Here is a 12,907-nt window from a genome sequence, read left to right on the forward strand (position 1 = left end):
GAACCAACGACTCAAATGACTTGGTATAAATCAGTTTACCTTTCAGCACCTTCACAGTTTGAGAACCTTTGGATGTTTGTCTCCTTTTCGCTGAACAGAGCGGACCTTTCAACTTAGGTTTATGCCAAGAGTTCTCGATAATTAACGAAGCTGCTGAGGCCAATTCTAGGAAAAAATAACACTTCAGCATCCAATGTGATGCAATCTGCAATGCTGGCGCCTGTGCTGTGGTTCTTCTTACACAAAGCACCTTATTGACATCACAAAACCACTGAGGGGGCTCCTTCTAGTCAGCAAAGGTGCAAAACCACCATGGGCCAGGGAGTTTGCCTCAGCTGAGAATAAAAGCCATGCAGACATACCAGCTGGAGCGAGTTGTTTCTTCTGTGCTCTAGCTAGCTTGCAGGCCAGGACCCCTGCTGTGTGTGTGCAAGCAAAGGCAGTCCTTGGCGCTCTCCTGGGAAACCCCACAGTTTTGGCTTTACACGCAATCTAACAAAGAATTTTTTCCTCTTCCAAATCATTGCCAGGGAGATGAATTCTCATCAGCCCCACATCCGGAGTGCAATCTGGAAAACCCAGTTCAGAACTTTTGAAGAAGCTGCTAACAGGGTATTTTAACAACAGATCCTAAAATCTTAAAGGGCCAATGATACCCACAAAAGTGAAGCTTGAGAGGCCCTTTTAAAAATGTGTTTGTAATGGATGTCCACTGTAGGAAAATATAGATTAAAAAAATTAATAAAGCCCCTTCATGGAATCTCATTTTGTATACACTAGATCTTGTTTAATGTGGGAACGGAAACAAATTGAAGAAACCATCTGGACAAAAGTTGCTCTGAACTTGAGTCTTATAACTAGACTGTTTAGGGAAGGTAACTCGTCCATACTCTTCTCCTTTATGAAATTGCTAATACAATAGCACTGAAGAAAATTCAACTGTGTGCAGCCTTGCAGAAATAACGTAGTTGTCAGATTTTCCTAAAACGGGAAGGCTTGTTTCTTGGTTCATGGCTAGTGCGCCTGGCCACACTGCTGATCAGGGCCAGAGTCAGGTGACACCTTTATCACAATCTGTGTGTGTGCTTTCTTTCCCAGACACCAAATGGATTGCTCCTGACCCCGAGTCCACTGCTATCCAGCATACATTTCTGGAGCAGCCTTAGTCCCGTTGCTCCACTGAGTCCTGCCCGGTTGCAAGGGCCAAACACGCTGTTCCAGGTGAGCATTTAGAAATCAACGTTTAAACATCAAGCTTCTAAGGGATGTTTCCCCAGTAAATCCTGCAAAGGTAACAAGAGTTCTGCCCTACGTTTGGTTAAAATGGTAAGCTTCCAAAGGGAGTGCATGAGGCTGCAAAAGCCAGCCTTCAACAGCAGACATTTTCACTGAGGCAGAGGTGGCACATCATGTCAGATATCCACAAATAGAACAATTAATTCTTGAAGTGTTTGGGTATTTTCACGGACTATGAAAACTGGAAATTTATTAAGGAAAAGGGACTTTAAAAGAATTAAGCCATATACTGACATCACTTGAAATAGACTGAAAAACAGTAAGGCATGTCTCCACACTGTTAACAGAAAAGCTATCTGTATAATCCTGTGAACCATAATCAAGTTTTCCTTGTTCCATTGTAAGAAAGGAGCACTCAGGGCATTTGGTTAAAAACTAAGTCTTAGCTGTTTTATCTTGCACAAGTCCCGTTACTAGGTAGACACACTTATTATTCATTCATACACTAGAATCTTGCGATAGCGCTGCCTGCGATCATGTGGTAATCAGTATTTCCTCCTTGAGACTCTAAGACTGTTCTTCACAAAGAGATTACTAAGAGAATAATAGAAACGGTCCTAGGAACAAGAGTGAAGCAAAGCTGGGGGCAAGTGAAAACCCCCTCAAACTCTAGCCTGTCTCACTTGAATCCCGTGCCTGCCCCACAGTGCGGCTCACCCAAGCTAGTCGTAGTTCTTTTGCATCTAGCACTGACCACTCTGTGTTATGATTGCCTGCTCACCTGGCAATCATCTCCCCCACTAGACTGTGGGCCCCCGAGGGGCCAGAACTGCATCTTGTTTATTATGGTGCCCTCCCCACCCCATGTCTGGCATATTGCGTGGCACACAAATGATGCTTAGTAATTACCACTGAGCAGATACCTAAGAATTCACCAAGAAATTGGGACACCAGGCCGGCTCAGTTTGTAAAGCATGGGATTCTTGATCACAGGGTCAGGAGTTTGAGCCCCACATTTGGTATAAGGGTTACTTAAAAGAGAGTAAGAAATGTCTGACTTAAGTGTTAAAAAGATCAGGTCTCTGTGTTTTGAGTTGGTCATTTTGTTTGTCCTCCCTGCCAGGAGCGATACATGCTGGGATTTAAGGTCTCAGGAAGAAGGGTGGAGCTAAAGAGGTTTTGACTGCTACCTTGCTTCTCTGGTTTCCTAGTAAGGTTGAGGTAGGATATGACTGTACATCTCTAGGTAATCAGGTTTCTCTCCTGGCCTATCATCACAAGAAAACTGAGCTATGGTCAAACACAGCCAACATGTGGATGCTTAGCCCTTTGAACTCAGGCAGGGAAACAAACTAGAACCAGTGAACAAATGTAGTACTGGGAAAGTTCTAGATTAGTAGTGTTTTGGTGGAGAGCTGAAAGACCTTATTTCCTCCAGGTATTCAGATTGGAGCAGCAGTACTTCGGCATCAGAGCTGCTGAGTAGAGCATGTGTAGGGTAAGCTCCATGGACACAGGGACTGCAGTAGTACTCTGGTCCTAGACTCTAGCAAGGCCTCTGTAGGATTCTCTGGGTATTTGTGAATAATGAATGGATTCTCACTGCCCCTCTTACTGGGAATTCTTCCACTGACTGGTCAGGCCTTGGGGATCTCCAGGGAAGCCATGGAGGGAACTGTTGTTAGGGAGTTCTTTGGGATCCCTTGCCCTAGATGCTAAGCCTCTTCCAGCCCATCACTTCTAGCAGTAGCAGTGGCTGGTGAACATAGCATTTCCACACATTTGCAGGCTATTCGGAGCTCTGGGTGTTGGATCCACGTACCCTCTTTCTCTTCAGTCACTGTTGTAGACTAGTGGCTCTTGAAGATTAATGTGCAACAGAATCAGCTTGGATGGTATGTTTAAAAAGATTTTGCTGGGCTCCAACCCCAGAGTTTCTGATTTAGAAGGTAGGTGTGGGACGTGGCCTGATTATGACATCTTTTCAAGATCCTAGTGATGCTGCTGCTCCAGGAATCCACTATGAGAACCATAGCAGACCAATGGTTCCTAATTTATAACTGGAATTCTGCAGAAGAAATTGCTGCATTTTTTAATTTTACAAAATGTACCGATTACCAGAAGCATTCAAAAACCATAAATGGGAGGTAGGAATGGGGAATACAATCATGTTTAGATCGTTGGCAGGGCCTTCTGCCCTCTTTATGTGACTGGGTCCATAAAACTAAAGAAAAACTTTGTACTTTTAAGACTATTACTCTTCCTATAAGAGTAGTTGTGAAAGAACTTGAAGTTAGCAGTTTTTTAAAACATAGAGGAACGAACATTCGAAATTCAGATTATCAGCAGTGCCCCTTTTATAAACTATTAATTTTCTTCAAAGTAAACCTTTCATATATATGTATTGGAGCACGAAAAGAAGTACACTTGGGCTACAATAAGTGTTAAATGATGTTTGGCAAATTTCCTGTTTTAAGGGAAGGAGAGAAAAGGTATTGGCCTTTCTGGAAGAGGTATATTTAAAAATGAGATTGGTCTGAACAATTTGGCATTTTGAGCTTATCTACAAGATGTCTGTTCCATTTTTGAAACCAATTTTGATGAAATTTGGCATCAATACAGATATCTTGAAACAAGGCAGAATTAAGTTTTCAATTGAGAATGTTTTCTGGGTGTTGTAATTCGAATCTAACCCAGAAAATATTTGCAGTGCTGTTACCAGGGATTGTAGGGAAATATACAATATGGAACTAATTGATCTATAAGCAAAACATTATAGGAACCCAATAGGCCTAGTTTTCTAGCTGGGGACTAGATGAAGGCTCCAGGGAAGAACTGGCACCTGAGCTGGGACAATAAGACAGGATTTTGGCAGAGAGAAAAGCACCTTCTAGATAATGTACATGATTTGGATATGCAGGTACACAGTCTGTTCAGGAAGGGACTGGGTGATTAGAAAAGCACCTGTGAGCCTTGAATAGTATGTCCACCGTATTCTCTTAATTGATAACCATGGAAAACTTTCTTAGCTGGAGATAAATAGTATAATATCTGTTTTTGTTTTTGTTTTAAAGATTTTTGAGAGAAGACAAGGGAGGTGATGGAGGGGGGAAGGTAGAGGGAGAGAAGCAGGCTCCTGTGCCAGCAGGGAGGCTGACCCGGGGCTTGATCCCAGGACTCTGAGATCACGACCTGAGCAGAAGGCAGATGCTTAATCAACTGAGCCACCCAGGCACCCCTAAAATCTCTATTTTAGGAAGATATTGTTGATCCCAGTGTGGAAGAAGGACTGAAGAGAAAGGAGGAAGTGTAGGGTGCAGAAGGTATGAGGAATATTTATACTACTGCGAATACTGAGGGGAAAATCATCTTCTAGAATAGTAGAAATAGGAATATATTTAAAAGACATTCCAGAGGTAAAATTGAGACTTTTAGTTTGATTTGAGGAGATTAGGAAGAGGCAAAAGACTTATGTGATTAAAAGATTGAACAATGTCTAGAATACATTAGCTCTCACTCATAGCATTTCCAAAGCACTTTTTATGGCTTCTCAAATACAGCTGATCCTTGAACAATATGGAGGTAGTTGACTACACCCCTTACAGTTGAAAACCCATGTTTAACTTCTGACTCTTCAAAGCCTTAATTACTAATATCAGAAAGATTTCTGGTCAATATTAGGCTAACAGGGATGCCTGGGTGGCTCCGCGGTTGAGTGTCTGCCTTTGGCTCAGGGCATGATCCCAGAGTCCCAGGATCGAGTGCCATATGGGGTTCCTTGCATGGAGCCTGCTTCTCCCTCTGCCTGTGTCTCTGCCCTCTCTCTGTCTCTCATGAATAAATAAATAAAATCTTAAAAAAAAAAAAAAAGATAAGGAAACTAAGGCTCAGAGACGTTGCTCAATTTACCCCAGATCACACGACATTAAGTGGCAGAGCCCTGATTCAAGTTTAGGGTCATATATCTATCACCACTCTCACTGACTTAAGAGTGAACATGGAATAACAGGTTTTTGGTGAAGACGCATTGATGGGGACGTCTGACACACAGGATAGGATTGCTGAGTCCAATATAGGAGAAAGGAAGCTGGGAACAGAAGTTTGGGAGGAATGTTGCAACTGAAACAATTGGACGTGGGGAGTCAATAAAGATGAAATATGCCAGAAAAGCCAAAGCCAAACTACAACTGCTTGTATAGAAATAAAGAGCAGAGGGCAGACATCAAGAATATACATTTTAAAAACAGTAGTATTAACAAAATCTAAAGGTGATTCTTTTGAAAACAGCAATAAGATGGACAAAAAACAAAAAGAAAAAGATTGCAAATAAGATAAGAGAATGAAAATTCAAAGCCTGTTCTTCATCCTGAGTTCACTCTTAAGTCAATGGGGATAGTAATTAGGAGCATGGATCTTAATATATTGTTAATGAACAGTATGCAAACAGATTTGATAACCCAGTTGAAACGGATAAAATTCTACAAGCAGCTAAAATTCCAAAGTGTCAGAAAAGAAACAAAAGCCTTGAATATGCCAGTGACCCTCAAAGAAACTGAAATCGTATTTAAAGAGCACATCCACAGCAAGCCCTGCCAAAAAACAAGTTGGACAGTTTGGTACAAAAGCGCAGTATCTTTCAGAGTTTAAAACTTGGCTTTACTACTTACTAGTCTTTAACCAATCCAAACTTATTTGAACTCTGTTTTCTCTCCTATAAAATGGAGATGACCAAATTTACTTTACAGGCTCCTAAATACCAACTGAAATGACAACCATTGATAAACTGTAAGGCACTAGACATTAGGTTATTGAAATAGTTTGAAAATATACATTTTATATTTAATGTACTTCTAACTTGTGCTAGGCTCTATAGTTTGATATTTAGTGTTGAAATTTAATATTAACTTTTCCAGAATAAACAGAAATTTAACTAGAAGATAGCCCAGGAGATCATTTTGACATCTATCATCTAGACAATGAAAATCTAGTTGTGAATATAATATATTAAAAGGAGGCCCTTAATTATTCTTACTCAGTTGGGAGTGTAGCAGTGGTATTTCTCTTAGACCTGAGAGTTATCCTGTTTATCATCTTAGTTACCAACAATATGGAAATTAACTTTACTCTGTTTTGTTACTTAAGGGTGATCTATGAAGTTTGATATTATTTATCATGTAATTAAAAAATACTTCCTCAGTTCCAAAATATATTCTTGCTTTCCAAATCTTTTAAGGTAAAACATTCTTCATTTTTAACAGTTACTGAGAAAGCATCTTTATAGTACTCTGGAAAAACAAGGGCCATTTTCAAAATACAGTATTAGAAATTTTACACGTGAATCAGGAGAGTCAGTTGTCTGCGGTTTTTAAAATTACTTTAAGGCAAATCAGCGTCCTAAGTAGCTTGAAGCCTTTTAAAAGGAGTATTAGAACATGCTTTAGCACCATGTATACATTTTTTTTTCTAGTGGCCTAGGCATATAAAACAGGGACGTTTTCTGGGCCTTATCCCTTTTTTGCTGTATGTAATCTTGATCTCATTCTGTAAAAATAGTCCTAGCTATGCTCTGTTTCAGAATGTAAAGAACTCAAGTTTATCCCAATGGGTCTGCAATAATAATTTAAAAAAATCTTCTGTTCCCTTACAGTTTCCAACACTGCTTAACGGCCACATGCCAGTGCCAATCCCCAGTCTGGATAGAGCTGCTTCTCCAGTACTGCTTTCTTCGAACTCTCAGAAATCCTGATGACATCTGCCCACAATTAAAGACTTATTAACTGATGAAAATAAAATTTGTCCCCATGGGCTAGTTTACCTGTGTCATGAGAAGGACGTTGTGAAACCCTCTGTTAATTTGGTTTGCACTTTTCATAACATGGATGGTCTAGATTTATGTTAGCATTTTTAAAACTTTTTTTATATTCAAGTATATATGAAGATCTGTTTGGCATTAAGTGATTTTTAATGTTTTTGTTTTTATATTCTCTTATCTCTTAAGTACTGAACACTGTTGACAGTGAAGAACTTTTCTTAATGGTTTTCAGTGTAACTAATAAGGATGTGAAGCTTTATTTTCTCTAATTCCGCATATGCTGAACTATGCTTATAGACACTATAACCAGCTGTGCCTTCCTTTGCATTTAGTTTTATGTAAATGGTTTATATATTTTTTAGTATTAAGAGAAAATGTTTGAAAGACAAATTAGTATCAAACAGCTCTCTAGTAGAATCATTATTTTTCATAAGTAGGCAATATGAAAGCATATTCATATTTTTCTTTTTCGCTTTCAATTGTATAAGAATTGCCTTAGAACCTCTTTTGAACTGAAATTCAGCAAATGTTCAATTTAATGTTTTTATAAAAGAAACTAAGCCATATCTAGAAAATAAACATTCATAAAAGAAAATGTTCTAAAGTGCATTTTTTTTTAAAGTGCATTTTTTAAAGAATGAACTTTGAAAGCCTAGCCACCAAGTAGTTTAGAATCTTTTAGGCTCCTCCCAAACAAAAACCTGAGATGGAAATCTATCACTCTACCATGCCCCTTGGAATATCTCCTATGTAAGCATGTTCTTATTTCAAAAAATTACTTGTGCTTCTCCCAGTTTTCCATAATCACACCCGATACATTTCCTGTATCGTTGTAAGTTAGGGTTGCTCTAAAACCCTAGAACTCTTAACATGTAAACATCTTATGCTTTGAAGAGGCTCACAGACTGGTGATGAATGCAAGAATTTTGTAACATCTGGTAGCTTCAGGTGTATAAGGCATAGCCTTATTTGTGGAAACTGAGAGGTAGGATACACTGCTTATGTATTACTAAAGTTTATGGTGAGAATGAAGGAAATTGGATATAAGAAAATATAAAATTCTTCAGGAATCTCATTGTAGAACTGAACTAACAACCTGGAGCACTCAGCAGTAAATTCTTTTTTTTTTTTTTTTCCCAGCAGTAAATTCTTTTGTGTAGGGTAGAGCAGTGATAACAGAAACATCAGCAGGTGCCACTCTAAGGCATTGTTCTGTACATGAAGTATGAAAGTTCTAATGTGAAGAGAACTGCAAAGTGCCCGGGGCTTTCAAGATCAGATTATCATCCTCAAATATAAGAGTAACAAGGCAATCTGAAATGTGGCTGAATGACTCCAAAGTAAGGGTTAAATGACAAGATTATGAAAAAGGGTAAAAAAATAAAGCTTATAAAAACATATTTTTTAAATTTTCAAAAAATCTAAGAACTGTTATCCTTAAAATCTTGAGATTTTCAATTCTGTGTATGGGGATGTATATACATCTCTAACATAATTGGAATATAAAGTAAATTATAAAATCCAGACACTACTGTCACTCCCTCATAAGCTAAGGCTAATTCTGTACTCAAAAGAGCTGGTCCAGGGAACTGATATTTACCTGACCTGAAACGTTAAAGGTTTCACCACAGTTTCCAGATAAGGCAACTGGAAGTTGCCTAAGGCCACACAGCTCATTAAAGGTAAAACAATGATTGGTGCTTAGTCCAGTTCTGTTTCCCATACCTAGCTGTAACTTCTGGCCCAAAACTGTAAGGTAGAAAAAAACAGGTAAAGATAGAACATTAAAAAAAAAAAAATTGTAAGAGAAGAATATACCCCAAATGTAAGATTCTTACAGAGAAACCAATGCCAGTTAATCAATGTCCAAAAATCTCAACCCAAAATGTATATGCTGATTAGAAATGCCCAAATGACTCTAAATCTGATCCTTGTATTTCCTTCCTTGAAATACATGTAATGATAGAATACATGTATGATAGAATGTATGATTAACATACATTCTAGCTGTTTATTAAAAATGGAAAAACGCCATGATTTTTATGGATCAAAAAACTTATCATGACACAAATACAGAACTGGAGATACTAAATTATAACCCTTCTAGCTCTGCCTCATTCTCTGTGTGTCTTAGCAATTATTTTAGTCAGAAAATAGGTTTCAAAGGACATATTAAATCACCTTTTTCCCTTTTTTATGTCTGCTTGATCAGTGTTAAACTGCTATGGCTAAGGTTTTATAGAACTATAACCTAAACGTTGTTTTCTTTGTACACCTCTTTTCTATGAGTGCATATCTTCATTCACTTTCATATATGTATCAATTTTACTGTTATATTATTTTTGTTCAATAAATACTTTGTGATAAAAGTGTGAGGAAGCAAGTGGGTTGGTTTACTTCCATTTACTTGGGATGATCCAAATTTTACTTTGTGTGGGTACAAATTGGAAAATAAGTGTTGTCATCTAGCCTTAAATAGGATACATCATAACATGCATTGTATATAATATTGTATATAATATAATCTGCTTTAAAGAGATATTTAAGGAAACAGAATTATTGAGGTTGACTTAGGAGAGGGGTTGGGGGAGAACAGGTTTGAAAAGTGTCCTCTAATCTTTTAAACTTAAAGGTTTACCAATCATTCTATATTGGTGAGGAAAAAAAGAACAAATTATCATTTACTCTTTTAGCTGCAACTAATACCATAGTCAGTGGTGAAAGACTGAAAGTGTTTTGCCTTACCATAAAGAACATGTTGCCAATTCTACTTCAACACAGGACTGAAAGTCCTAACCAAAGTAATTAGGCAAAAAAATAAATCCGTATTATAGAGGAAGTAAAGCTATCTTGATTCATGATGACCTGATCTTATATGTGGAAAAACTTAAAGAATCCACACACAAAAAAGAGTTAATACACGAAGTCAGCAAAATTATAGGATACAAAATCAAGACACAAAAATCATTTGTCTTTCTACACACTAGCAAATGAAAATCAAAAAAAATAAATAATTCCATCTACAGTGACATCGAAAAGAATAAAATACTAAGGAATGAACTTAGTCAAGGAAGCACAGGACTTACACACTGAAAAGCTACAAAACATTACTAAAAGAAATGAAAGCTATCCTGTGTTCATGGACTCAAAAACTTAAGATCACATACTCGCAAAGTGATCTACCAATTCAATCCAATTCCTATCACAATCCCAATGGTATATTTCCTGGGAAACAGAAAAACCCCATCCTAAAATTTATTTTTTTCATTTTTTTAAAGATTTATTTATTTATTTTTGATAGAGAGAGAGAGAGAGAGAGAGAGAGAAAGAGAGAGGCAGAGACACAGGAGGAGGGAGAAGCAGGCTCCATGCTGGGAGCCTGACGTGGAACTCAATCCCGGGACTCCAGGATCGCGCCCTGGACCAAAGGCAGGTGCTAAACCGCTGAGCCACCCAGGGATCCCCCATCCTAAAATTTAAATGGAATTTCAAGGGACCCTGAATAGCCAAAACAATCTTGAAAAAAAGAACAAAGTTGGAGAACTCACTTCTTAATTTCAAAATCTAGAAAGCTACAAGTAACCAAAACATTGTGGTACTGGCAGAAAGACAGAGATGTAGACCAATAAAACAGAACCAAGAGCCCCCAAAATAGACTCTCACACTTATGGCCAATTAATTTAACAAGGGTGTCAAGGCAATTTAATGGGAAGAGTGCAGTCTTTTTAACAAATAGTTCTGGGAAAACTAGACATTCCCGTGCAATGTATAGATCCTCATTTTACACCACAAAAATTAACTCAAAATGGATCAAAGTTTTACATGGAAGCAATAACAAAACTCCTAAAACAGGGCAAAATATTCATGACCTTAAATTTGGCAGCAGTTTCTTAAATATGCCACCATGAGAAGTAAAAAAAACAAAAACCACCAAACAAATATGTCATTAAAAAGAAAAATTTTACATATTAAAAAAACACCATCAAGAAAGTAAAAGACAACCCACAGAATGGAAAAAATAAGTGCAAGTCATATACCTCATATGAGTCTACTATCTAGAATACATAAAGACAAGTGCCTGGGTGACACAGGTAAGCATCTGACTTGATTTCAGGTCAGGTCATGATCTCAGGTTCGTGAGATTGAGCCCCTCACTAGGCTGCATGCTCAGCAGGGAATCTACTGGGAAATTCTTAAAAAAGAAAAGAAAAAAAAAATTAAACAACTATAGCTTAAATGACTTAACTCAACAACAACTTAAAAATGGGCAAAGGACTTGAATAGACTCTTCTCTAAACCAGATAAAACAAATGGTGAATAAGCACATGATGCTCAACATCCTACTCACTTGGTTAATACAAATCAAAAGCACAATGAGGGACGCCTGGGTGGCTCAGGGGTTGAGCACCTCCCTTCAGCTAAGGGCATGATCCTGGAGTCCCGGGATAGAGTCCCAGGATCGAGTCCCACATCAGGCTCCCTGCATGGAGCCTGCTTTCTCTCTCTGTGTCTCTCATGAACAAATAAAATCTTAAAACAAACAAACAACACAATGAGATACCATGTCATATGTATTAAAATGAATATAATTTTTTTAAAAAGAAAAATAAGTGTTGGCAAGGATGAAAATTAGAACTCTCAGACATTATTACTGGGAATGTAAAATGGTGCAATCGCCATGGACAATCATTTGATGGTTTCTCAAAAAGGTAAACAGATTTAAAAAAGCCAGCAATGCAAATCCTAGGCATACAAACTCAAAGAATTGAAAACAAGGACCCACACAGATGCTTGTACACCCATGGTCATAACAGCATTATTCACAAAAGCCAAAAAGAGGGAAAAAGCTAGTGTGAAATCAATGGATATTTAAACAAAATGTTAAAGAGTATTATTTCAGCCATGAGAATAAAATTCTGACACATGCTACAACATGGATGAAAGCTGAAAACATCATTTTAAGTAAATGAAATAAGCCAGACACCCAAGGACAATCATGCTATGACTCTACGTATATGAAATATCTACAATAGGCAAATTCAGACACAGAAAGTACAGGCATACAAGGGGTGCCTGGCTGGCTCAGTCGGAAAGGTATGCGACTCAATCTCAGGGTTGTGATTTCAAGCCTCATGTGGGTGTAGAGATATACTTAATAAATGAAAATTTAAAAAAATTACAGGCATACCTTGGAGATATTGCAGGTTCAGTTTCAGACCACTGCAATAAAGCAAATACCACAATGAGGCGAGTCAAGTGCATTTCTTGGCTTTCTAGTGCATATAAAAATTATGCTATACTGCAGGCTATTAAGTGTGCAATAGCATTATGTCTAATAAAGTACATATTTTTGTTAAAAAACACTTTGTTAAAAAAAATGATAACCCATCTGAGATTTAAATGTGTCATGGTCCTTTTACTCTTGGAGAGTCTTGCCTTCATGTTGATTGCTGCTGACTGAGCAGGGTGGTGGTTGCTTGTAGAAGGCTGGAGTGGCTGTGGCAATTTCTTAAAATAAGACAACAATGAAGTCTGCTGCAACAATGGAAGGGTCCTTTCATGCTGTTTGATAGCATTTACCCATAGAACTTATTTCAAAATTGGAGTACTCTTAAACCCTGATGTTTTACCAACTAAGTTTATGTGATGATATTCTAAATCCTTTGTTGTCATTTCAACAATCTTCATGGCATCTTCACCAGGAGTTGATTGCATCTCAAGAAACCACTGTTCATCCCTAAGAAGTAACTTCTCATCATTAAAAGTTTTATCATGGAAGTGCAGTAATTCAGCCACATTTTCAGGGTCCACTTCTAATTCTAGTTCCCTTGCTACATCCACCACATCTGCAGTTACTTC

At 37.8% G+C, this 12,907-nt stretch overlaps 2 protein-coding genes across 4 annotated transcripts in view; one reads left to right on the forward strand and one right to left on the reverse strand.

Annotated features, from left to right (window-relative positions):
• The window catches only part of ELK3 (ETS transcription factor ELK3), a 64,367-nt gene extending 54,950 nt beyond the window's left edge, over positions 1–9,417 (forward strand). Inside the window, exons 4-6 of one of the 3 annotated variants that reach the window (XM_035699176.2) lie at positions 1,099–1,221; positions 2,675–2,734; positions 6,884–9,417. In XM_035699176.2, coding sequence (XP_035555069.1) covers positions 1,099–1,221; positions 2,675–2,722 — 171 coding nt within the window. In that variant the 3' untranslated portion in view covers positions 2,723–2,734; positions 6,884–9,417. Of the gene's footprint in view, positions 1–530; positions 637–1,098; positions 1,222–2,674; positions 2,735–6,883 lie in introns of those variants that run through there. The other 2 variants (XM_025438779.3, XM_049093945.1) reach the window with 2 other exon arrangements.
• The window catches only part of CDK17 (cyclin dependent kinase 17), a 126,833-nt gene that overhangs the window by 683 nt on the left and 113,243 nt on the right, over positions 1–12,907 (reverse strand). The window contains exon 17 of the mRNA XM_049093944.1: positions 12,237–12,268. Coding sequence (XP_048949901.1) covers positions 12,261–12,268 — 8 coding nt within the window. The 3' untranslated portion in view covers positions 12,237–12,260. The remainder of the gene's footprint in view (positions 1–12,236; positions 12,269–12,907) is intronic.

This window comes from Canis lupus, chromosome 15 (assembly GCF_003254725.2).
Source record: "Canis lupus dingo isolate Sandy chromosome 15, ASM325472v2, whole genome shotgun sequence".
In the NCBI taxonomy this organism is placed as follows: Eukaryota; Metazoa; Chordata; class Mammalia; order Carnivora; family Canidae; genus Canis; species Canis lupus.